We start from the raw sequence: 25,373 nt of genomic DNA, 5'->3' as shown, positions 1-25,373 counted from the left end.
AAAATGGAAAACAAGAGTGAACATCAAAACTAGGCTGATGAATATTGTGGTTTTCTCTGGTGTTAATGCTGAAATCTGTAATGTTCCACACATTGTTCCATGACAGAGATAGGTAATTAAAATGATGTTGTTGGAATGATGAAATACAACAAACGTGGAAAATTATCCAAAATGGCACTTCTCACTTTGTCACACCTCATTTCAGTGTGTACTATAAACAGCAATCTAGCTAGCTAACTCTTTTAGCCAATTGTTGTGGTTTAGCGTTGCCTAGCACTAAACAGCAAACAGGCGAAGTTAGCAACTAGCTAGTGAACATTGCTAGTGGAGCATTTAGCAGCAAGAGAGAGAGATTTCCTTCAGGATTTGGTGGAGACCAAAACAGAGCTAAAAGGAGAGTAAATATTGGAGCCAGGTAGTCAGAAACATGACTGCAAATTAACTTTAGTCTGTATCTGCTGGATATGGTAAACTGTTTCCCATAACAACCTCATGAGGTGATACTTTTTACATCTTGTTCCCCTCTCTCCAAATTTGAATTTAAAGCTTAATCTCAATTAGACGCCTGTCCCTGGTGTGGCTACACATTTTGACAAATAAACGCAGGTCTCAATTAGAAGCCTGGTCTGGTTGTTATAGAAGTTTTCTGGATATATAAAACCTCTCAAAGCCCACTGGGTGGCCAGCTTGAGCTAATTCTAAGTTGATAAAATCGCACATATAAATATAAATGTTTAAACGTTTGTCAATGTGGACATCCACCACATCGTAAGATCAGTTAGATCCTCCGCAATTCAGACTTCCGCAAGACATACTGGTATGGTAAATAATCGAGACAAAAAAAGTCTAACCAGTAATATTCATACTGGTTGAAATAAACAATTTGATAGTAGTAGACAGAATTTCCCATCTTTGCTGAGCAAGACTTTTGTGCGAAAGGAATTAAAGGCCCATACAGGCAGAGTTTCATTGAAGCAAATGAAAGCTTGGGCTATTAATTGAAGTTTTAGGTATGCTGTTTTTAAAATGATGATATTATCACCACAAAAACTAAAGATTTGATCTTTACTTGTTTACGATGTGACTTACTGTGTTGTGCGTACATAGGACCTTGGCAGATGTGGATAAGGATGGTCGGCTACAAGGTGATGAGTTCATTCTGGCAATGCACTTGGTGGACATGGCTAAAACTGGCCGGCCTCTACCCCTCACACTGCCTCAAGACCTGGTACCTCCCTCTCTCAGGTAACACATCCACGCAGATTAGCACGTTCACTGAATTTATTAATACATCCATTATTACAACCACAGACATTCTTTTTTTTATCTCATTTCAGAGGAGGAATAAAGTCCAGTGAGCTTGTTAATGGAACAGGGCCCTACATAACTCCCTGTTTATTAGACACAACAGAGGTAGAACCTGCACAAAAGACCAAGAGCAGTGGTATGACATATCCTAGACTCTGGTTGTTGTGTTATAATGTCACTTTTAGGTCTTCGTCTGTGTCATACCTCTCTCTTCCTCCTCTTTGTAGTGTCCTTTGAGGACAAGCTGAAGGAGAACTTTGCACGAGGCAGCGCCGAGCTGGAAAAACGACGACTGGCCCTAGAGGAAGCACAGAGAAAGGAGAGGGAGAGGAGAGAGAGGGAGGAGAGAGAGGAGAGAGAAAGGAGGGAGAAGGAGGCCAGGGAGCAGGAAAACCGGAGGAGGCTGGAGGAGGAGAGGCGGTTGGAGAGGCAGAGGGAGATGGAGAGACAGAGGGAGGAGGAGAGGATGAGGGAGCTGGAGAGGAAGGAGGTGAGTGGGAGAAGTAGACTCACCAGTGAGAGGCTGAACATCGAGATTGCCCTGTCCAGTGACCACTTTCCTTCGTACTTCAGGCAGCGAAGCAGGAGATAGAGCGCCAGCGGAGGGAGGAGTGGGAGCGTGGGAAGAAGGATGAGCTGGGCCGGAGGAGAGAGGGGGAGCAGGAAGAGATCTCCCGACTTCGGGCCAAAAAGAAGAGTCTAGAGTTGGAGCTGGAGGCTGTGGTGAGACCGCACTAACATCCACAAATGTTCACAGATACAGTCTCGCAATGCCAATGAAAGCAAGGGGCCCACGCTAATAAAATTGCCCGGTCTCCCAGGGCAACAAGCACAAGCAGATCTCAGACTGTCTCCGTGATGCTCAGAGCAAGAGGCGGATTCTGAAGGCAGAGGTGGACCTTGTCAATCAGAAGAGGGACTCGCGCATCACAGAGATCAACACCTTGCAGCTTCAGTTTGAGGTTAAAGACATGTGTTTTGTCTTCCCTGTCAGATTTTTGGCATTTAAATGTTTTTTTCACTTCCCGTTCATATGCCTGTGTCTCTCTGTTTGGCATAGGACTGGCAGAGGAAGCTCTCACAGCTGGTCCCAGAACAGCAGAGGCTGACTGAGAAGATGCGAATCATAAGCCTCAACAAACTCCCCTGTGGGTGACAAACATCCGCTTAAACAACACACAGACAAAATATCGGTCCCTGAATTCTCTCGCTCATCCCTGACCTTTGACATTTGCCTTGTAGCGGTGGCTTTGACCTCTCTGAGCGAGAGCGTGACAGAGAAAGGTGTGAATTGCCGCAGGCTGAAGGACCAGCTTGACACTCTGGAGAGGGAGACCACAGACAAACTGGCCCAGATGGAGAAGTACAACAAGGAGCTTAAGGTCAGTGTTCAGCACAGACCAGATTCAGGATATGGAGAGTGGTAAGCCTGTCTCAGAGGAGTTCAGACTATTTGAATTCAATTCAACCCAAATTAGCCAAGGACAAGCCAGGTCAGGCCACTACAGAGTTGTTCAGACCACAGATTGTAGAAAAACATGTCACCCATCGATTTTTAGGGAACACTTTGTTGCTTTGAAGAAGTTTAGGCTCATTTGGTCACTTGTTGGAGACAGAAAATTAAGATTTAGAATATTGTGATATGCTAAGACACCTGTCAGTCAAGCAAACATGTCCCTAAACGTAGCCCTGTTTAAAGCAGCTTTATGTTTACATCAAAACTAACCACTGCTACTGTGTTTTAGACATTTTAATATATTTTGCCTGCCATTCTAGACATCGATTGGTTTTCGACTAAAAATTAAAAATTGGTTGAGTTGTGTAATCCATCACATTGAACATGAATGATGTATTACATTTTGTGTTTAAACTGCATTGCCACACTACGATTTGTGTAACACCAACAATAATAGATGCAAACTAGACTTATACACGGAAAATATACCACTACTACTAATGGATTTTCATGCCCTGTAGAAATGAATGGAAACCCATGGTTGCCTGCAATACATATACAACCTGTACAACTGTATAGCATACAGTCAAATTAGATCAGCAAATAAGTTACAACTTGTTAAGGAGCTAAAAGGTAGGTGATGAGTTTAGTATAACATAAAGACTGGAAGAAAGGGTTGCATGTAACTCCCTGTACAGCAAAGTGTCATTTTCCAGTTTGTGTTTGTGTACTGATTAAACAAGATATGACTTCATTAGTGAACTTTAGATGCTGCTGGAGTGTTTTTTTTTTTTTTTACTTTGGAGAGAGCCAGACTAGCTTCATACGTAACCCACAGAAACTCTCTGCAAGAAAGCAAATAAGTGCATTTTCCAAAATGTTGAACTAAACCTTGAAGAAAAAAGAAATTTAATTGGCTCTTGAGCCCTTAAACTTTTTTTGAGTTAGCATGAGTTACATTGCAGGATAGAAGTTGGGTATTTTCAGAAAAATATGACATTACAGCACAATAAAGCAACATCACTATAAGATAGATTACACCAATATTACGCACCAGAAGCTGGTTCAGCCTGATAATTCAATACCAGTGATGAATGATGTCATGCCCTCTCACAATATATCGTCAGTCCAATACTAGTAATTGCAGCATCAAAGGGCCTGCTCTTTCTCTTTTGGTCAGTTCATTTGTTCTTAACTGCTTTGTAAAGCTTTTGAAGCTTTTAACACCTTTCTTTTTCTCTTTTCCTCCCTTTTTTCTCTGCTTTCCGATACCTGGACATTTTTCTTACTAATTCACTTTCTTCTTGTCTCTGGTTTTCCATTTGCTTCTCTGAATCTTCTTTTCTTTCTGCTTTCCTTTCACTCATCCTTTTTCTCCTTTTGTCCTGATCACACAATATTTTTTTTTACCTTCTCTCTGTCCCATCCTCTTTCCTCCTCCCGTCATCACCCTGTTTATTTCTTTCTTAGCTTGGGGATATGGATGACTGTGTCCTGCGGGGCCTTCTGTCTCTGCTGGCCTGCCTCAGCCAGCTCTTCCTTCTCATCAAGGTTATCTTTCTTTCTCTCTGTCTCTCTCTCTCTCTCTCTCTACCTCCCACTGTGTAATCTTTTTCACCACCCCTCCTTTTTTTTGCCATCCCACCTCTTGTTTTCCGTTAAGCCACAATCTGCAATCTCCTTTCCTTTTCTTTCCTTGATAATGCGATCTCTTCGCTCATCCTTGCTTTTTTGTGTTTTGACACATTATTAAATGGAGCTCTGCTTTTGTTACCATGTCTTCCATTTTTTTGTTGTTTCACTGCATGGGATTAGTTCTAGTGTGTGTTTTTTGTGTAAACAGGATGCACCCGGATGGTAAAACACACACAGAATGCTTAACTTGCACAATTTGTGTTTTAGACAGAGAAAAAAGTCAAACTGTTATACATATACAGCTTATACACATACTGTATTTGCATGTTTCTGTGAATGGCTGCCAGTTTGTGGGCTGGCTCAGTCATCAGTTTTGCATGTTTGCAATGATAGTATTTGTACTATTGCATCAAACACTTTTTAAACCACCACACACAACTACTGTAGCTGCTTTGTATCAGCTGCTTTGTGGTTGGAGCAGAATTGTATACATTTGTATTGTGCTTTGTGGCTGATCATATGTGTTTCTGCATTGTTAAACTGGTTGATGTTTGCGTCTTCTGTATCTCTCTAATGGATTGCCTGTTCCGTGACTGCATCAGGAGCTGAGGGAGAAGCAGGTGAGGCAGCAGGCTGTCTTGGACGACCTGTACAGAGTCAAAGAGGAGAAAGTGAGGGAGCTGCAGAGACGCAGGGAGGAGGAGATAGAAAGAAAGAGGAGGGAGGAAGAGGAGGCAGCCAGGTGAGTGTGAGGGAATGCATGACTTATATTTGTCTGTGCTGGAGGCTAATTATTCATGATACATAACTTGAATCTGCTTTTGTTTCTCAAGACCTGTCTAACTAAACACATGTTCTCTGGGTTAAAGGGGCTTTAAAAAGTTGCATTTACTTCCCACAGACATGCAAAATTAGAGGAAGAGAGAAGAGAGCAGGAGAAGAGGGAGAAGGAGGAAGAGGAGGCGCGTCAAAGGAGGCTCCTGGAGGAGCAGAAGGCCAGACAGAGGGAGGAGGAGGATAGGGAGGCACAGGCTCGCCTCCGAGCAGCCCAGGAGAAAGCACAGGAAGAGGAGAGAAGAAGGAGAGAGCAGGAGGAGGAGGGGAAGAGGAAGAGAGAAGAGGAGGAAGAAGAAAGGAAACGGAAAGAGGAGGAAGAGTGGAGGCGGATGAAAGAAGAGCAGGAAAGGGGAGGGCAGCAGCTGGTGTTGGAGGCTCAGCGATCCTCCAAGCTGACCACGTATAGAGCTCTGTACTCGTTTGTTGCCCGAAACACAGATGAGCTGGGTATAGACGCAGACTGCCTTATAGAGGTACGAGACACACATTCATATTGTAAACACACACATTTACCCTTACAATATACTGTATACTAATTTCATATTCCTCAAAAAATCTTTCTTTTTATTTAACTCATTTGGTTTTTAAGAAAATATCAATTAAATTTAACGTATAGGAAGTGTGCAGTGCAAAAGCTGCAGGACAGAAATAGACAGTGTCATGTGAAAATAAAGAGCTGTCAGAAGTAAAAATGACATTAAAGCAAGCAGTTTGTATTTTAACTGCAATATGTCAATGTGCAGTGATCGTAATGCGTGTACATAGGCCTATTCACATTCCACTACCATGCCTTGTTTGTGTGATGGATATCTAAACACACTGCTTGTGCGTGATAGTTGTGCATTTGTTCCTGATTGGTCCAAAAGATCTCTGCAGTTGGGAACCAACATGTTTATCGCTGTCATCATCTTGTTATGTGTGATTGTGGTTGATTAGACTGTTTTCCATGATGCAGGTGGATGAACAGACCGTTGGTGAGCCTGGCTGGTTGTGCGGGAGTTACCGTGGAAACAGGGGCTGGTTTCCCCAGAGTTACGCTGAGAAATGTCCTAACCCGTCTGCTACTGACACTGCCCCTTCTTCAGCCGGAAAAACGTCCTGTCCGCCACCACCACCTAGCACAGGGTAAAATACAGGATGAAGAAGTACAGGACAGTCTCAAAGACATTTTCTCTGTGATATTTCCCTACGCTAAAAATAGTACATATTTGTGCTTTTTTGTGTTGTCTGCTAGGCTGTAACAGTCACCTTGGGCATTGTAATTTATGCCACAGTACTGTTTTTTTATTCTTGTATTTCTCCTTCCCTAATGGTTTGTCCCTCCTGTTTTACCCAGAGTCCCAGATGGTGAGGTGACGAGCGACAGCACTGTTCCTGCTCAATCAGATGCTTCACAGGTAAGGAGGAAAGCTCAGGTTTACTCTTAACTCCAGGCATTCAGTGAATTGGGTCTGAAAAGTCACTCCTAATAGGCAGATAAAGTTTAGTGACCTACTCCGGATGCAAATTCAAACCCTGTTGTGTTGCTGTGTCAGTTCAGAGATTAGCATTCACTTTCTGGATGAGTAGCCATGTTTTATTCAGGAGCAACATGGGAGTTGTCTGTTTTTATGGTTTCTGTGTTTACTCTCTTTTCAGGCATCACAAGGACAAAAAGTTCTCATAATCTCTTTTCCAAAATGTTTTGGAGCCATTAGTTTACATATAGCTCTTCTGTCATTTGATATCTACTGTCGAAAAAGGATCAGCTTTTCTAAGCTTTGAAGCTTCTTTCAGCTCATTGTTTTGGTTTTCAGTCCATAACTTTAGTTTTGGTACCCTCTCAGCACTCTCATCAACATAATTTCTAGCTGCAGCAGGCAACTATTTTCAGCAAAAAGGATGTGACATATTGACTTTATCCTACCTGACCAGCACCAAACAGACAAAGTTGGCAAACCGTTGCCAAACATAGTAGAGCATTTAGCAGCTAAATAGCCAGATATTTCCCACAGGGGTTGGTGATGAGCAAAATAGAGCTACCTGTTCATGCTTTGCAGGTCTCTGACTGAAAGCTGAAAGCCAAAAAGTGAAGCAGTGATGTATGCCTTCATAGTATATCTGAGCTAAAAACTGGCTTTGGCGGGCAAAGAACTAGGTCTGGCTTGGGTACTCGCACTGCTGCTGACACACACACACATCTTGAACAGCAGCATGGCTGTATATTTATAGTTTTTCTCTGCTGGGAGTTCCTCTCCTCTCTCTGCCTCTCTGTGGGTCACCCAGACATTTACAGATCTCCATCTCCCAATAGATAACATCAGTGTTAGTAGGTCTGGCATTTGTTGGTCACTTCTCATGGTCAGAAAGATTCAGGTGAACAGCCATATTCTAAGTTATATCTAGACAAGTAGCCTAGAGGCTAAATGTAAAAGAACTTTGCCTAATGTGAAACGTCCCTGCTCTTCTAATCTCACTCCTCAGCCCTCGGCTCCTCTGCATGCTCGAGCGGTCTCCTCGTGGTCAGCCACCTCAGAAACTCACCTCAACCTCTCCTCCGGTGCGGGTGACATCATCACTGCGCTGTTGAGCTTCTCACAGGGTGACATCATCAGCGTGCTGCAGCAGAGGGAAGACTGGTGGTTGGGACAGCTCAATGGGACACAGGGATGGTTCCCCAAAAGTTATGTCACCTTGGAGACGGGTGGCAATACAGAGTATGAAGACATACACACACATACAGAGACACACACCTCTCTGATGTTACATTTCAGTTGATCATAAGACTAAATTGACTAAGTGTTGTTCCTATTCTAGTGTGGATGCATCTGACACTTCAGACTCTGTTCAGCTAGAAGGTAAGTGTTAATCTGCGGTTTATCTCAATATTTATTCTTAAAAAGAAGTGAAAACAGGACAGGGCTCTGACTCACAATTTTGTATTTTTCCTAACCAGAGTACGTGGCCTTGTACACATATGAGAGCCCAGAGGTCGGGGACCTGACGTTTGTTGAGGGAGACGTTGTATTGGTGACAGAGAGAGAAGGAGAGTGGTGGCGAGGATGCATTGGAGACCAGACCGGTGTTTTCCCTTCCAACTACGTCCGACCTGTTGAACCAGAGGTGGGTCAAGTTGTGTTTATATGTCAGGCTGGCTGTGGCTGAAGAGTTAGAGCAGGAGGTCCAGTAAAGAAGGTCAGTGGTTTGAACCCTAGCTCTTCCATTCTGCACAACAAAGTGTCCTTACTGAACCCCCAAATAACCAATATTTTTGCTATTTTCAACTTGAATTTGAAATCTTTGTAATAATAGTTACCCATATTTGTGTGTGTATAGATGACTCTATATATTTACAATAATCTTAAACAGCATGCCTAACATTTTTTTTCATATTACATGTATTTGCCTATAATTTTGTATTTTGTTATTTATTTATTTATTAACTCATTAATTTACTACTGCTTTATTCATTTAGACAACAAAACCTGGAGTTCCAACCAAAAAGCCTGGTGAGAATATGCACAGCGATTCACAAATAGAGCACACACACACAAACACACACAAAGACTGTCATAGTCTGCTGACTAACTCTTTAATGCATGTGACATTTGATCTAAATTCATCATCAGCTACTTCTGTTTGGTCAACAGAGATTGCTCAGGCAGTCACCACCTCCGATGCCCCTACAATGCATCAGCTGCGTCTGTCTCCAGGGCAACTGATTGTGGTCCTGGCCAAGAACTCCTCTGGCTGGTGGCTCGGGGAACTGCAGGTCAGTCATTAGAGCTGCAGGGGCCCTTTTAAGCGTGTTTTTTTTTTTTTTTAAATAACAGTACAGGAATAATGTTAGCTCGCTGTTAAATGTTGAGCATGTTGGTAACAAGATTTCACTTCAGAATTTCACTTAGCTCTAAATGCTGAGGTCACCTGCCCCTTGGAGCACTGTATAGGCATGATTAATCTGTCGTAGTTCTTTTAAATCCACTGTCTATAGTTGAATATTCACATACACTGCCTTTTCTGCCTCTCTTTGAAGGAAACTAAGAAAATATACATATGAAATATTTAATAACATGAAATGTGTATTATGCATTGTTAACAGTGTTGTAGTGTTATACGAGACTTGGTCAGGTTTAATATATCATGTATATCATGTGCAAACAGCATTTAGAAATGACATGGTGTAAGAAAATAAGGTTCTTGTAGCACTAAAAAACAACTCGTACTGTTGATGTTTTTGTATCTGCTGACTTGTAAGATCAATGAACCGCTAGTGAGAGGTGGACAGGAGGTTACAGGCGTAATAATAGGGTTGTCTGATAGGTCACACATCTACAGCAGTGAGAGGTCATTCCTCACTGCCTGTTTTGTTCTTAGGCTGTCGCTATAGCTCTGGTTAAGCTCTCAGTGAACCGTTAATGAGACAGCTGTGCGGCGTACAGTTTAGACAAGACTGTCAAAATTTAAGTCAACATAGTTGGAATGCATATACAGCTCTGTCAAATTGTGCAATGCTCCCAGTAATGAATATGCGTATCTCAATTTGTATTAAGCCTGGAGACATTGAACAGCAATCTTTTGGTCATTCTGCTGACTTTAGGGTGAGCATTGGCATGATTTATGAAGGCAGTGAATATAAATTCCCAGTAAAGACCCATCATGATTCAGTATAGATTGTTGTTTGTGCTGCAGAGATTCTGGAGGTTCAGCTTTCTTCCCAACGAAACCGATTCATCGATTAATTTCTCGATTTAGAATTCAGAACTGAACCAGCAGGAGATTGATTTACTCTCACTGGCTCTTTCCCCTCCAGGCCCGAGGTAAGAAGCGCCAGAGAGGCTGGTTTTATTCCTCTCACGTCAAGCTCCTCGGTCCCTCCAGCAACAAGCCCTCCCCCTCCCCTCTGCCAGGTGATTGCTGATACACTTTTTATTTTTTTATTTTCTTACATATTCGTGGTTGGGTTTGTATCCATCCATCCATCCATCTTCAACCGCTTTTCAATCCACATTTTCTTATTTAGATTGCTGTGCTGATAAATTGCCAAGCAAAATCAAGTATAATTTTAAGTAGATAAATTGATAATTCAAGGTCAAGATTATTTTAACAACCTTGCCAATAACTGCTTTCTAAGTAGTTTCTCTGTCTCTGATTTTACACAAATATGTGTATTAATGTACGAAATATGGTGTAAATACCAAGATGCTATTAAAATTACTGTAACTACCTGTATCAGTGACTGACTAACCTTAATTGAGTGTTTCATACAGAATTATATAGTATGTCGGTTTATCTTACATTTTGTTAATTTTACAATCAAACTGCTTTATTGTCATCCATCCATCCATCCATCCATCGTCAACCACTTATCCTGCATACACGGTCGCAGGGGGCTGGAGCCAATCCCAGGTTACATTGGGCGAAAGGCAGGGTACACCCTGGACAGGTCGCCAGTCCATCGCAGGGCCTGCTTTATTGTTAACTTTACAAATAGCCAAATACTGCTGTATGTTTTTCAGTAATTATTCCAGAAAAGCTTGTATTATAAAAAGATAACATTTAACAAGACAAAGATTCTACAGTCATGATAGCGGCTCTGTGAGGGTGTATTTAGGCACAGGGGTGCTTGGAGCTAAATGCTGTCAGCATGCTAACATGCTTACAGTGACAATGCTAATATGCGCATGTCTGCCATGGTCACCATCATATTTTAGCTTGTTAGCATGCTAGCATTTTCTAATTTGCACTAAAAACACAGTACAGCTGAGATTGACGGGAATGTCTTTTGCAGGTGTTGGGTCAGAAACTAAAGTATTGTACAATTTGACTTCTGATGATGGGGCTATATGACTGGCTAATTAAGAAATTTGACCTGTTGATGACGGTAGATGCAAAGTTATTACAATTCATCCTCTGGTGGCCATGTAATGGATATTCATCCAATAGTCCAAATATCCATGATTGTTGAGATATTTTAGTGTAGAACCACCCTTAAAGCATGAATAATGTACACTGCTTAAATAAATAAAGGGAACACTAAAATAACACATCCTAGATCTGAATGAATGAAATAATCTCATTAAATACTCCTTTCTTTACATAGTTGAATGTGCTGACAACAAAATCACACAAAAATTATCAATGGAAATCAAATTTATCAACCCATGGAGGTCTGGATTTGGAGTCACACTCAAAATCAAAGTGGAAAACCACACTACAGGCCGATCCAGCTTTGATGTAATGTCCTTAAAACAAGTCAAAATGAGGCTCAGTAGTGTGTGTGGCCTCCACGTGCCTGTATGACCTCCCTACAACGCCTGGGCATGCTCCTGATGAGGTGGCGGATGGTCTCCTGAGGGATCTCCTCCCAGACCTGGACTAAAGCATCCGCCAACTCATGGACAGTCTGTGGTGCAATGTGGCGTTGGTGGATGGAGCGAGACATGATGTCCCAGATGTGCTCAATTGGATTCAGGTCTGGGGAACGGGCGGGCCAGTCCATAGCATCAATGCCTTCCTCTTGCAGGAACTGCTGACACACTCCAGCTACATGAGGTCTAGCATTGTCTTGCATTAGGAGGAACCCAGGGCCAACCGCACCAGCATATGGTCTCACAAGGGGTCTGAGGATCTCATCTCGGTACCTAATGGCAGTCAGGCTACCTCTGGCGAGCACATGGAGGGCTGTGCGGCCCCCCCAAAGAAATGCCACCCCACACCATTACTGACCCACCGCCAAACCAGTCATGCTGGAGGATGTTGCAGGCAGCAGAACGTTCTCCACGGCGTCTCCAGACTCTGTGACGTCTGTCACATGTGCTCTAGTGAACCTGCTTTCATCTGTGAAGAGCACAGGGCGCCAGTGGCGAATTTGCCAATCTTGGTGTTCTCTGGCAAATGCCAAACATCCTGCACGGTGTTGGGCTGTAAGCACAACCCCCACCTGTGGACGTTGGGCCCTCATACCACCCTCATGGAGTCTGTTGCTGACCGTTTGAGCAGACACATGCACATTTGTGGCCTGCTGGAGGTCATTTTGCAGGGCTCTGGCAGTGCTCCTCCTGCTCCTCCTTGCACAAAGGCGGAGGTAGCAGTCCTGCTGCTGGGTTGTTGCCCTCCTACGGCCTCCTCCACGTCTCCTGATGTACTGGCCTGTCTCCTGGTAGCGCCTCCATGCTCTGGACACTACGCTGACAGATACAGCAAACCTTCTTGCCACAGCTCGCATTGATGTGCCATCCTGGATGAGCTGCACTACCTGAGCCACTTGTGTGGGTTGTAGACTCTGTCTCATGCTACCACTAGAGTGGAAGCAGCATTCAAAAGTGACCAAAACATCGGCCAGGAAGCATAGGAACTGAGATGTGGTCTGTGGTCACCACCTGCTAACCCAATAATTTCCACCTGTTGTCTATTCCATTTGCACAACAGCATGTGAAATTGATCGTCAATCAGTGTTGCTTCCGAAGTGGACAGTTTGATTTCACAGGAGTGTGATCGACTTGGAGTTACATTGTGTTGTTTAAGTGTTCCCTTTATTTTTTTGAGCAGTGTAGTAAACTGAATTCAGTAAACTTATCAACATGCCAAAAATCACTTCCTCATAAAACCTCATTTGTGTTTCTGATCCTTCAGTGTGCCAAGTTATTGCAATGTACGACTACACTGCTGCCAATCGGGATGAGCTGACTTTCTCCAAGGGTCAGCTGATCAACATCCTGGACAAGACCAACCCTGACTGGTGGAAAGGAGACGCCAATGGGGTCATAGGCCTGCTGCCCACTAATTATGTCAAGATGACAACAGAATCAGACCCCAGCCAGCGATGTGAGTAAAAATTGTGGGTACTGGGCACAAATGGAAACTGACAAAACATGTTTATCAGCTGTAGAAACCAACTTCTCACTTGTTGCTGAAAAAATCTGATTGGTTGACTTGGCCCACTCCAGGTACAGTAGATTCCTTATCAGTGTCAGAGCATGGAGAGACTGATGGTAAGCTTGAAAGAATTGGATTCACTTCAGTCAATCACTGAAGGATCACTGGTGAACCCACTGCACTTAAAAGGTTCAAGTACATATTCTGGGTATGACGCTTGTTGAAATGAATGGTGTCTCACACTTTCTTAAATTACCATAAGAAAAGGTGAAGTCATCGTTAAATTTAAGCATAAAGGATCGGGTCTTTTAATTATCCCTGAACTGGGTGCACCAACAATTAAAAATCATTCAAAGGAATAGCTTTGGGAACTACGTCTTTGCACCTTCTTGCCAAGAATTACCGCCTCCCATGTGACTGTTAAATAAAGGTAGAGCTAGCAGCTGGGTTAGCTTAGTACAAAGAGTGGAAGCATGGGGAAGAAGTTTGCCTGGCTACATCTGAAGGTAAAACTAGCGTAAAAATCTGCCTACCAGGACTTCTAAAGTTCGAAAAAAATAACACGTTATATCTCCTTAAACCTTACAAAATCTTACAAAATGTAACAAAGCTAGCTATATAGGCCTGCTGTTTCCCTCTGTTCTCACTTCTTTATGTTAAGCTACAAGCTAACCGTCTCCTGGCTGTAGCATCACCTTTAGCATACAGACATGAGAGTGGCATTGATCTTCTCAACCAAGTCTTGCTAACAAAGTGAATAAGCGTATTTCCCAAAATTTAAAAGTCTTGCCAACAAATTATTGGGTCGCAGAACAAAATGCAACAACCACTGATTAGTTTCAAATTAAACTCGCACATCTCTTCAACTTAATCAGTCACTTTTGTGGAAATTTCAGCTTCATTTTCACTGGGAGGTTGATCGGTAGAGAGTATACATACTACTGTGTGTATAGTGTTCTGATCACTGCACTGTTGTGGGAAGAGAGTGATTCTAGTCATATATACTGTATATGCATTGCTCATCTACACATAGCTGGTCCAATGATTTAAAAGGGCCCATTTTTTAAGCTGGTGAATATGTGTTGTGAATTAGTATTCATAGCTTGTGGGTTCTACTCGCAGCAGTGGATCTATGTTAACAAGAGTGAACACACTGGACGTTTAATTAGGATGAACTCGTTAAAGCTGCAGACACAAAACACAATGAAATTTTAATTCTAATGAACATGTTCAGACTTTTACACACCCTTAGAACACACAAAGTCTGCGCTTCATCAGAGAAATACAATTTAAGAAATTACCATCTTGCTACAGCGGATAGGATTAGTAACGACATTTACATTTCCACAAATACATTATTAATGCACCTGCATGTATGAGTCTAGCATTAATATTAAAACGATATTAATGTCTCCTGTCTCTCCGTCTCTCCTTCATCTCACTCACCCCCTCCCGCTCCTCCACTTCATTTCTTTTTTCTTTTTCCTCTGTAGGACAGTAATGCTGGCTTTCCTCTCTCCTCCTCCTCCTCTTTTTCTCCTTCCTCCTTCTCTTCTTCCTTGCCTCTTCTGTCTGAGCCAATCCGAATTGCCCTGTCGCAAAAGGAAGCCCAGCCGCCAGCAAGAACAGCCCAGCTCTGCGCTTTCCACCTCACTCGTTTAGGACTGTGGTGTTCTGTGCTCCTCGGTTTTTGATCCCTTTTTAAACATTTATTTTGCTTCTTTTACTTGCTCTTCTTTAATTTCTTCTCCTCTGTCTCTTTCTCTTAAGGCATTTATTTCTCAACCTTATCCCCCTCGCACTCTCTCTCCTCTCCTGTGTTTCCCTTGATGTTTCTTTAACTAACTAATTAACGAAGGGAGCGAGGCAGAGGCAGCTAGACATGTTTTTAGGGGCTTTTGTACCTCTGATAAAAAGGCATGAAATGAGTAATGTATTGCTAAAGATTAAAGGAAATATGGATTATAAGAGTTTGGTTACACAGTATAATTAAAAATAATATGTAAATGGAATCAGACTGAAGTCATTTAGTTTTCTAAATTAAGGCCAAGAATCAGTAGGATTTTAAAAAATTAACAGGGTCACTCATTCTTGCACTAACCACATTAAACCTTGCTAAAATGGACCAATGGGAAGAATCACTGTTGCTTAAATGACCAATAACCTTGATTGCTGCTTGCTAGTGCATTGCTCATACTAAAACTAATTTATTGTTATTTTATTATTCACGTCTTATGCACACTTCCATTTATTAATGCTTCCAAATGAGGTTGAGATTCATCCTGTACAGAACTGTGATATCACCAGCAAAGAAAGAAAAACACCCAGATATTAGAATACCCACTGTTAGGAGTAGATTCAGAGATAATGACAACCCACTGCTGACATTCATGTCCCAACTTCTGGCAAGTTTGTACCTCAAAGACTTGAACCACTGACTGAGTCTTCCACTCTTTCGCTCAAGCATTAGCTACTCTGCTCATTCACACCTATGCAATCATTTGGAGTGAGCGCTCCACCATGAAAGGTGCTTTGTTTGTCTTTAATTCAGCGTCCTTGGTAGCACTGTTCTTAGCATTAGCATTGCCTGATATGTTCCCCGAGTACATGTACTGCAACTACAACGTGCCTCACTCTTGTCTGTGCATTAAATGTAAATAAACTATCATAGAACTTATAATAAAGGGAGATTTTAAGATGCTGGTTTGTGAAGTGTTTTCGACAAGCATGCTTGCCGCGTTTTCTCAGACACTGTGCTCGTGATTGACAAGAAAGTGTTTGTGCGTGTTGCACATGCTTGTGTGTTTCTGCGTTTGTGCATGCATGAATGCATGCATGCCCGCATGTTGGCATGTGTGTAGGGTGTGCTGACCTGATGACGCTGGACACCATGACCCCTCAGGAGAGGAAGAGACAGGGTTACATCCATGAGCTCATCCAGACTGAGGAGACCTACGTGGAAGACCTGGAGCTGGTTCTAGAGGTACACACGCACACAAATGTACAGGCACATTCAGAAAGCATGAACATTTCTCCGGAATTAAAACCCCTGCTATTGTTTATAGTGTTTCATTTGTCTTTCCATTTGCATCCGTCTGCCACTCAGGTCTTCCACAAGCCCATGTCTGAGTCAGGGCGTCTAACAGAAGCTGAGATGGGAGTGATCTTTGTTAACTGGAGGGAGCTGATTATGTGTAACACAAAACTACTCAAGTAAGTAACACACATCACCTTTATGAACCATTCTGGTAAATGTTGTGAATCTGCTCACCTTTTTAACACTGAAATGGAATTTTCCTGCTACTATGTGCCAAAATTATGGAAATAATTATTTAAGGGAAGAAGTGTTTCTGTATTATACTGGATGTTCATGTCATATTTTCTTTGATATTTGTTGTGTGTTAATATGCCTGCTGCAGCATAAATTGCCCATTTGGGACAAATAATACACTGATTGATTGATTGATTGACAACCGCATTGACAACATCGAGATTTGGCCCACAGAGTCAGTGACCATGTAAAACTGTTGTTTGAGTAATTCATTTCAGTTTTATATCTGGCTTAGCACATACTTGAAACTCCTGTTTTACATTGTCAATTTCTCTGTTCCCAGGGCACTGCGAGTCCGTAAAAAGACCGGAGGAGAGAACATGCCGGTCCAGCTGATAGGGGATCTGTTGGATTCGGAGCTCGCACACATGCAGCCCTACATCCGCTTCTGCTCCTGCCAACTAAACGCCGCCGCCCTGCTACAGAGCAAAACCCACAACCAGCCTGACTTTAAAGACTTCCTCAAGGTACGAGTTGTGAGGGAGGTTAGATAGATAGGTGGAAACAAAGGGACAAAATAGACACATGGTTTTGTGAGATGCAAAATAATCTTTCTCTCTCTCACTGTCTGCCTTCTCTGGAGCAGAAGATAGCCACTAACTACCGCTGTAAAGGAATGCCACTGTCTAGCTTCCTCCTCAAGCCCATGCAGAGGATCACACGCTACCCCCTGCTCATAAAGAATGTATGTGGAGAATGCTCTCTATGTCTGATTACAGTATTACCCACCCAGCACTTCTGATTTTCTTTGTATGATTCCTGGTCTCTCTTTAATCTCTTTCCTTTTCCTCGCCCTGTCGGTCAGATCCTGGAGTACACCCCAGATGGTCATGCGGACCGCAACCCACTGAGAGAAGCTCTGGAGCGAGCAGAGGAGCTGTGCTCTCAGGTCAATGAGGGAGTCAGGGAGAAGGAGAACTCAGACAGACTGGAGTGGATACAAAGCCACATCCAGTGTGAGGGACCTATAGAGGTAAACACATGCAGACGTGACTCATATCAATGTATATTCAAACTTTTAATCATGGTATGTGTAGTCTGTAAATCCCGAAAACAGTGATGCACACATTTTTGCAGTTTCACCATCAGAATTTATGTTAGTTGTTGCCAAAACACACACATTCAATAGCAAAGCCGGGGAGCATCTCCCCTCGGTCACGCCTTACTTTCCTCCTGTCTCTCCTTCAGCACTTGGTCTTCAACTCGCTGACTAACTGCCTCGGGCCTCGCAAGCTGCTCCACAGCGGGCGGCTTCAGAAAACCAAAAGCAGCAGGGAGCTGTGGGCTTTCCTCTTCAGCGATTTCCTCCTCCTCACACACAGCGCCAAACCCTTCTCCTCCTCTGGACCAGACAAGCTATTTAGCCTCAAGAGCAACATACAGCTGAAGATGTACAAAACGGTAAGCTAGACGCTACGCACTTTTCTTGGACTGGACTGTAAATACCATTGGGGTGTTGAAGTACTTCCATTGCTTGGATTATGTATGAAACGGTACATAGGTAAAGGTGTAGGTGTCCATAGACAGTATTTGTTTATTGTTTTCATTCTCTCTCTATCACATTCTGCAGCCACTGTTTCTAAATGAGGTTTTGGTGAAAATGCCACCCGACCCGTCCAGCGACGAGCCGCTCTTCCACGTCTCGCACATCGATCGCGTCTACACACTCAAAACCGAGACCTTGAATGAGAGGTAGGCATGCACATGTGCACCGTCACACGCTTCGCCAATAACCCTATCATACCGTGCAAAAGGACTGATGTATTCATTGTGTCGGTAGGACAACGTGGGTCCAGAAAATCAAAGCAGCATCCGAACATTTCATAGAGACAGAGAAGAAAAAGAGAGAGAAGGCCTACCAAGGTATGGGTGGTTTAGTGAGACACATGAACATGCTGTGCACACACAACTTCAACTACAATAGATCCTGCTTTAAAAACTAGTTCTCCCTATCCTCCCTTCAGCAACAAAAACAAACAACCCATAATCCTCCTCTCCTAACATTTTTCATTCAGGCCCTTACTCAAATTGTCTGCACATTATTCACAAGAACAGCTGTTTCAGCTTGCAAAAATCTGTAATGGAGTGTTTTAGGCCTTCATCTAATGGCTGTGTGTTTATTTTAGCACGTTCCCTAAAGACCAGCGGCATCGGCCGACTGCTGGTAACTGTCACTGAAGCCCAGGAGCTCAAAGCCTGTAAACCCAACGGTAAGGCCTTGTGAAGGAATACAGAGCCTGTCACACTCTCTGTTGCCCTGTGTCGATCCATGTCTTCACTGTTAAATATCTTCCAGTAATACTAATAATATATAATTTCCCTCCAGGTAAGAGTAATCCCTACTGTGAGCTGACGATGGGGCCTCAGTGCTACACCTCCCGACCAATCAGTGACACCCTGAACCCAAAGTGGAACTTCAACTGCCAGTTCTTTATCAAAGACCTCTACCAGGATGTCCTCTGTATCACTGTGTTTGAGAAAGACCAGTTCTCACCAGATGGTGAGTGGATGAGAGAGACACACAAACAACAAAGAGATGCTCACACAGACCGGATTATTAGGCTTTTGGTCCAATTTGTCCTGCTTGTACAAAAGGAAGGGAATCAAGGGTTGCATGCCAGGGTCTGATATTATTTTTTATTTTTTTAAAGCAATAGACATTCCCCTTTCCTTGCTGACTTGTGTTTACTGCTGTCTCTTTTTTTCTGTGTTTTTGTCATTACTGTGATTGTGTTGGGGCCATGTGAGGGGCTGTAGTGCAGAAGACAAAGATGTATTGGCCGTTATTAGCTTACCACGTGTATATATATAACTACATGCACACTACATGTCGGACGGCATGTAATGAGAAATGTCAGTACAGAAATGCCAAAGAAACTGTATGTTAGAGGTACTAACCACTGACTGGTTCATTTTGTTTGCAGATACTTCTTTTTGACACAAAAATACCTACATAATTATCCTCTAAAATCCAGTATCTATCAGGCTCTACTAAGATTTTAAATGCCTTGAAGAAGTGTGTTATTCTTTTTTGCAGTAAGTTACTCTTTTCCGCCTCTTCAGATTTCCTGGGTCGCACTGAAGTTCCTGTGGCAACTATAAAGAAAGAGATGGAGAGCAAAGGTGCTGCAAACCGTCGCCTACTACTGCATGAGGTCCCTACTGGAGAAGTTTGGGTCAAACTTGATCTACAGCTTTATGAGCCACCCAAATGAGGATAAGACACGCCCTAAGGCACACACCACTTAATTTTATTGTAATTAAGAGAAGAAATTTTATATAAGCATAAACAGCCACACACACCTAAAAGTGCCTATTTTATCGTCACTGCCTTTCGTCCCGCTCTGAGCCACCCAGACCCATTTAGGTGACCTTCAACAGAACAGGAAGGATACCTTGCCAAAAATCTAGAATGTGGAAAAAGGGTGTTCTTGTCACCATCAGCCTAGCTAAAATGTGATTATATTTTCATGTGCACTACTTGGAAATGCAATTATAAAAACATGACTTAAAATGTGTAACAAGTTAGATTTGCTGATGTGGTTGAGTTTTGTCATTCATGTTTACAAATTCCTACAAATACTGTTTTACTCTTAATGGAGGAATACCAACATGTTAAATGAAGACATACTTCAAACACCCTGTTATACAGTTGCACACGGCAACACATATCCGTGCTAATGCTGTTCATTTCAAATGCTGCACGCTACTGTACAATGTAATGTCACCCTATGATGTAACTATGGGGTATGCCTTTAAATCCTGCAAATGGCATGAATTAAATGGAAATACGGTAAACAGTTTTCTTTGTTGTGGGTAAATGTTTCACTGCTTTCTCAACACAATCCTGGTATCCCTAAAGTCGCTTTTATATATGTATATTACCTGGAAAACTGAGGTAATTAGAAAGGAATAGAGGTGACATTTTCTTTTGGTAAAGATCGATTTTATTTGGATTAAGGCAAGGACTGATGGTAACTTGCTGGTTGTTGCTGACATCCACATCTGGAGAGCCAGCAGCCGCTCTGATGGCACCTTCCATCTGGTGTGGCAGCTGCACTGATGTGGTATGGTATGGCGCTGAGCCTGGATGAGACACATTTGCACGTTACTCACATTAAACTCATTTATAAACCATTACATAGTGATGTGTTGCAGCTGTCACCGCTGATCCTACAGAGTTATAGAAAATTGGGTTTGCACCTGCTGGACTTCCTCCTTTCGGTCTCATCCTGTGCTGGAGTTTTTACGGACACAGAGACTGGACAATTAAATGAGGCCTGTAGGAGTATGTCAGCTTGAGACGTCACAGACTCACTAAGAGGACGGTCATTCTGAGTTAGCTTGTATTTACGTCCTAAGATAGAAGGAAAATTGGTTTAGAATATGAAGAGTGATCAAAACCCATCACAAATATGTATCAAACTTGACATCTAATTAGGATTTACTCTGATTTGGGTTGAGAGAAGCTAAAGTAGAGAAGAGTCATAAAGTCAGTACACTGACTCAGTAATGTGTGTTATACAGCAATACTTACTTTAAGCTTGCCAATATAAGCTAACATTAGTCACCATAAGCTATTGGTCATACCAGACCAAGTAAGGCTGTAGCAGCAAAACCCCTGAGTGTACTGAACGGACACAAGGGTACGATATATTGCTAACTGAAAGAATGTGGTATTTTTTCTTTCAAAAGTGAAATGGTCTCATTTTAATTCCCCCAAATGTAAGAGAAAATGCCACTGTGGATATCTTCACTCAAAGCAAAGCATTCATGTAGGTCTTACATTTCCTTCTGGTCAAAGAAGGAAAACACCCACAAACCTGCTTCACAAGAATGTGCCGTTCTCTTTTCCTTCAATCTTTCATAAAGGTTTAATGGGTCCTTTAAGTCCGCCGTATTGAGCTAGGGATAGAGCAGTGAATATATTGTCACTAACAGACAAGTGGGATACTTCAACATGTCCAACGCTGTTTTTTTAATATATTAAGTGAAAAATTTAAGTCACAAAAAATCACCTTGAAGTAGTGTGTCTTTTTGAGAAGAAATGGGTTGTATTCACTTAGATCGTATGTTTCTAGAAACACAAAACCCTGGAGATTCAAGATATTACAGCAGTTCGAGTAAGTTCGATAATTACACGTCTGTTTTTGTCTGCTTATGTAGTGATAAGCACAACAGAAACATATCTGTGTGAAGTCTGATACAGAATAAAAAGCATCATGGTAAACAAGACAAACGCTGTTTCCAACACTGACATTTTCTGCATTCGTAAGCAAGTATAAGACTGAATGGTGAGCTTAGTATCACCTTGGTGTTGCAGTGATGGAGGTAGTGATTGTATAAGTTCTTGGCTTTCACACCACTACCGCTGGACACATGTTCCTCCACTCTCCTCTGGAGGGGAAACCATACACGCTCAGACCAGCGCTTGTGCAGCAGTTCCCTCCTCCTCAGCTCTGTTACGTCCCGTTGGCTCAGAAACCTCTCCAACTCCTCCATGAAGAGGCACATTTCAATCAACATGGGAGTTACAGACACAAAGACCAATGTGTTTACTTGAGAATCAAAGCATTTCAAAGAATCAAAAATGTTACACAGAAAAAACAACAACAAAGATTGGGCTGTCACATTCGGCATCTTACCTTTACAAAACCATTTTCTGTATCCAGTAAAGGTTGGATTATTTCTTTCACCTGCTGATTTTCAACCTCCATCTTTGCCTAAATAGTAATATGTGCAGTTAAGTGAATTCACCTCATCTTTTTGTGCAGGTGAGAGTTTGGCTGAGTGTAATACCTGCAGTCGTCTGCGAGAGGTGTGAGAGAGCCGCTCCTGTCTGGTGCCCGGCTGTTGCCCAGAGACTGAGGACTCATCCCTTTTCCCTGCTCCTACACATTTACCGGTGCTTCCTGTCCTCGCACTCGGCTGAGACGGGCTCTTTTTGCTCTGTGTAGTGTCCTTCACATCTACCATGCACTCCTGAAACACCAGTAGGGTCGATTCTGTGGTCACTCACTACTATCTTATGTAACTAACACACTGCAGATAACAGCAACTAATAACAGCAGATCATGTCACTGCCTGGAAACCTGAACTATGTCTCACTGTTATGCAAACACATAGGGTGGTACATGTATGTCAGCTGTTCTGTAATGTTTTGACATGACTGAGCAACTTTAGCATCAGTACAAAGATGTCAGAGTCCTTCCATGTTGTGCTATTTGTTGGGACTGACCAAAATAATGCCATTATCTTCATGTGCAGTTCATATTTTTGGATGCTTGGCTTGGTTTCTTCATTTGAATGTCATCTGATCCCGCACCAGGCGTTTTTGTTTAGGATTATGGTTGCTACAGTATCTGTCTGTCAATAACCTGCAACCTATCTATTCATCTGTCCTCTTAGGATGCTGATATTCCAGCATTGTGATATGACACTGTACAAACAGAGGAGAAAGAGGGGCAGCCAGGCATTCAGGCAAGCATTGTACTCCCTGCCCGGGCTGGTCATGGTGCACATACTGTTCCTTTGCAGCCTCCCTGACATTAAAAGACCAGTGATTAATTATGAGTTGGCAAGTTCACAGTTTCACTCTGGCTGTGGAGAGGGAAAGGCACTGAGTAACTGAGAGTGCACGTAGGAGAGAAATATGTCCTGATCCTAGAATTGAACTTGATTTTCAGAGCTATACCCACATTTAACCTTTGGCAAAGGCAGTAAAGTGAAGGTAACCCTCTTGTTCCTTAATAACTACTGAAATGCTGTTGAGCAGTGCACTCAAAAACCCTATTGTAAAGCTAACTTATTATTGTAGTGAATGTGAAGCAGGGTGATATACTGAAGTACTTAATGTATGTTATGTGTGCTTAAAAAGCCTTTGAAAAGCAGTTTTTACTGTAATATACAGTCCATGGTGTATTATTTTTCCAGTTTTTTTTCCAGTTGCAGAAGTATGTTGTTGTTTTTTACCTCTGATTTCAACAGGTTGACAGGAAAATGTGTGTGGAAGGTGATCACACCACTGGCTGTGTCTTTCTTCTTGGGGACCATCCCTAAATCATGACAAAAGAACAGTATTGAGCCATCAGTGATAACTTGATTATGGCCAGTGGCCTAATTGGCCCCAATAAACCTGAATCACAATCAGTTAGTAGGCTACCGTTAGTCTAAGTTAAAGTTACAAGCTAAATACATTGTATCACTCAATGATTGCTCTGATAAGAGCAGCATGCACTTAAGTTAAATCTAATGGTGTCTTCTACTGTAGACTTTACTAGCCCTGTCTCCATAAAGATGTTGCGGTTCCTTACCTTTGTTGACTTAAGGACGTTTGGGTCCAAAGTTCGTGAGAAAAACAGCCAACATGAACGTTCACCAAAACGTCCTTGGTTTGGGGTCAGAAGTTCGTCACATAAAACACATGTTGTTAAAAGTGTGGCGGCTGTTCTCCCTCTCAGACTAGCTTCAGTTTTCAACACATGAAAGGGGGGACAGGCCTCCTCCAGGTGTCCTACCTGTCTGAAGGCTTTCCGTTACCATGGCACCCCGTGCGTCCCGAGAACGTCTTTGCTCGCTTGACGCACGGGGCGTTCACCGCGAGACGTGGACAAGAAAGACATGAGTCTGTATCTAGCAGTGGTGGACGAGGTATTCACATCCTTTAGGCTACTTAAGTAAAATACCTAATATCACACTGTAAAAAACAGGGCCTACTCTTTTACAAGTAAAAGTACTGCATTGAAAATAAACTGGAAAATGTCGTCTACTACTTAAAGTAGACCTATTAAAAATAAAAGTAGGCTACTCAACGCAGAAAAAATTGCATGGACTGCAACTAATAATTATTTTTATTATGAATTAATCTACTGATTATTTTCTCCATTAATCGATTGATTGATTGGTTTGTAAAGATTCTGCCGTCACAGTTACCCAGAGCTCAAATTGACAACTTCACAATGCTTTTGTCCCATCAACAGTCCAAACCTCAACATTATTAACACTACATTCAAATAATAAAATAAATAAAATAAGAAAAAAACATCACATTTTATAAGCTCTTCATGTGTTTTGTGTGTAAAAAGCTTAATTTGTAAAGTAACTACTAAAACTAAATGTAGGCTACAAGTAAAGTACAGGTACCTCAAATTTGTACTTAAGTACAGTACTTGAGTAAATTTACTTAGTTACTGTTTACCTCTGGTATCTAGGTTATTAGCCTATATTACACAAAACTCCCTAAATTTCTTTAAAAGTGCAGAGAAAGATGTCCTGACATTCAATGAACACATTTCCCCTGTGTAACCCTAACTCCCAAATTAATGTCTTTAATTTTATGGGGGGGGGGGGGTTGTAATTTTTTTGTCTGGAACTCATATGGACTGGACAAACTTGGTCACAGACTGAGTTTATCCACCCCAGGTAGGCTATAAACCCATGATAGGATATATTTACTACTGCATCCAAGTGAGCCGTCGTTTGTGAGAACCGCTCGCCAGCAGTTCCCACATTTTGAGTGCACACGTATTCTGACTTTTATGGTAAATGCATTCAAACGGCCAGGCCGAGCAGACAGGGTTTGCGACTTTATTCTGCCATTTTTCCACTTTCCAGTGACAAGGGTTACCGTATTAAAGTCTGAAGAGATGCTACCACAAGGGTGTAGCATTTAGTAGGGACTGTAGATTCGTAGATACATGCCCCGACCAATATCCAGCGATTACTGAAATGTCCCTAGCAATAATTAAAGCAATGAATGGCGCTGTCCGTGGTGCTGAAGCAACAGGTGGATTTGATGCTTGTCTACTTTTGTTCTCGAAACTATATCCTTTAATTATTATAGCATAGCCTATATGCTCTATAGAGTAGTGTCACATTCCTGATCAAAGTGACAAGTTCATTCAGTTAATTGCTGCTGAAACTCACCCCCTCAGACCAAAGCCTCTTCAA

At 42.3% G+C, this 25,373-nt stretch overlaps 2 protein-coding genes across 5 annotated transcripts in view; one reads left to right on the top strand and one right to left on the bottom strand.

The window, feature by feature from the left end:
• The window catches only part of itsn2a (intersectin 2a), a 38,406-nt gene extending 18,180 nt beyond the window's left edge, over positions 1-20,226 (top strand). For 2 of the 3 annotated variants that reach the window (XM_038726969.1, XM_038726970.1), the window contains exons 10-39: positions 1,108-1,245; positions 1,338-1,444; positions 1,536-1,798; positions 1,882-2,031; positions 2,130-2,270; positions 2,369-2,456; positions 2,551-2,690; positions 5,002-5,141; positions 5,301-5,709; positions 6,192-6,361; positions 6,573-6,633; positions 7,700-7,932; positions 8,033-8,073; positions 8,172-8,338; positions 8,691-8,724; positions 8,866-8,987; positions 10,029-10,125; positions 12,851-13,042; positions 13,165-13,209; positions 15,955-16,076; positions 16,200-16,306; positions 16,708-16,891; positions 17,011-17,109; positions 17,230-17,397; positions 17,613-17,825; positions 17,995-18,116; positions 18,205-18,287; positions 18,551-18,634; positions 18,751-18,924; positions 19,488-20,226. In XM_038726969.1, the coding sequence (XP_038582897.1) occupies positions 1,108-1,245; positions 1,338-1,444; positions 1,536-1,798; positions 1,882-2,031; positions 2,130-2,270; positions 2,369-2,456; positions 2,551-2,690; positions 5,002-5,141; positions 5,301-5,709; positions 6,192-6,361; positions 6,573-6,633; positions 7,700-7,932; positions 8,033-8,073; positions 8,172-8,338; positions 8,691-8,724; positions 8,866-8,987; positions 10,029-10,125; positions 12,851-13,042; positions 13,165-13,209; positions 15,955-16,076; positions 16,200-16,306; positions 16,708-16,891; positions 17,011-17,109; positions 17,230-17,397; positions 17,613-17,825; positions 17,995-18,116; positions 18,205-18,287; positions 18,551-18,634; positions 18,751-18,924; positions 19,488-19,639 (4,246 nt within the window). In that variant the 3' untranslated portion in view covers positions 19,640-20,226. The remainder of the gene's footprint in view (positions 1-1,107; positions 1,246-1,337; positions 1,445-1,535; positions 1,799-1,881; positions 2,032-2,129; positions 2,271-2,368; positions 2,457-2,550; positions 2,691-5,001; positions 5,142-5,300; positions 5,710-6,191; positions 6,362-6,572; positions 6,634-7,699; positions 7,933-8,032; positions 8,074-8,171; positions 8,339-8,690; positions 8,725-8,865; positions 8,988-10,028; positions 10,126-12,850; positions 13,043-13,164; positions 13,210-15,954; positions 16,077-16,199; positions 16,307-16,707; positions 16,892-17,010; positions 17,110-17,229; positions 17,398-17,612; positions 17,826-17,994; positions 18,117-18,204; positions 18,288-18,550; positions 18,635-18,750; positions 18,925-19,487) is intronic. The other variant, XM_038726971.1, reaches the window with a different exon arrangement.
• Positions 20,227-20,353: 127 nt separating this feature from the next.
• On the bottom strand, positions 20,354-23,861 carry fam228a (family with sequence similarity 228 member A). Of its 2 annotated transcripts, none has more exons than XM_038726972.1 (9): positions 23,738-23,861; positions 23,397-23,479; positions 22,224-22,406; positions 22,070-22,147; positions 21,735-21,920; positions 21,443-21,517; positions 21,248-21,329; positions 20,628-20,781; positions 20,354-20,510 (listed from the first exon to the last, which is right to left on the bottom strand). In XM_038726972.1, the coding sequence occupies exons 2-9, from the start codon at positions 23,475-23,477 to the stop codon at positions 20,381-20,383; spliced, it is 969 nt and encodes a 322-aa protein (XP_038582900.1). In that variant the 5' UTR covers positions 23,478-23,479; positions 23,738-23,861; the 3' UTR covers positions 20,354-20,380. The 2 variants fall into 2 exon arrangements, with proteins under 2 accessions (XP_038582900.1, XP_038582901.1); XM_038726973.1 differs by having other exon boundaries at positions 21,735-21,917.
• Positions 23,862-25,373: the final 1,512 nt, after the last annotated feature.

The sequence above is a fragment of the Micropterus salmoides genome, unplaced genomic scaffold (assembly GCF_014851395.1).
Source record: "Micropterus salmoides isolate LMB-PRFRI ecotype aquatic unplaced genomic scaffold, ASM1485139v1 Ms_hic_scaffold_18, whole genome shotgun sequence".
In the NCBI taxonomy this organism is placed as follows: Eukaryota; Metazoa; Chordata; class Actinopteri; order Centrarchiformes; family Centrarchidae; genus Micropterus; species Micropterus salmoides.
Note: the sequence above shows the minus strand (reverse complement) of the source record. Positions and strands in the feature narration are given on the sequence as shown.

Excerpts from the sequence above, each read along its gene's own strand:
- fam228a (XM_038726972.1), bottom strand. The coding sequence starts at position 23,477 with ATGGTCCCCAAGAAGAAAGACACAGCCAGTGGTGTGATCACCTTCCAC. Across the intron at positions 22,407-23,396 it reads TCAACCTGTTGAAATCAGAG|GAGTGCATGGTAGATGTGAA; the intron begins GTAAAAAACAAC and ends CTGGTGTTTCAG. Across the intron at positions 21,921-22,069 it reads CAGAAAATGGTTTTGTAAAG|GAGTTGGAGAGGTTTCTGAG; the intron begins GTAAGATGCCGA and ends CTCTTCATGGAG.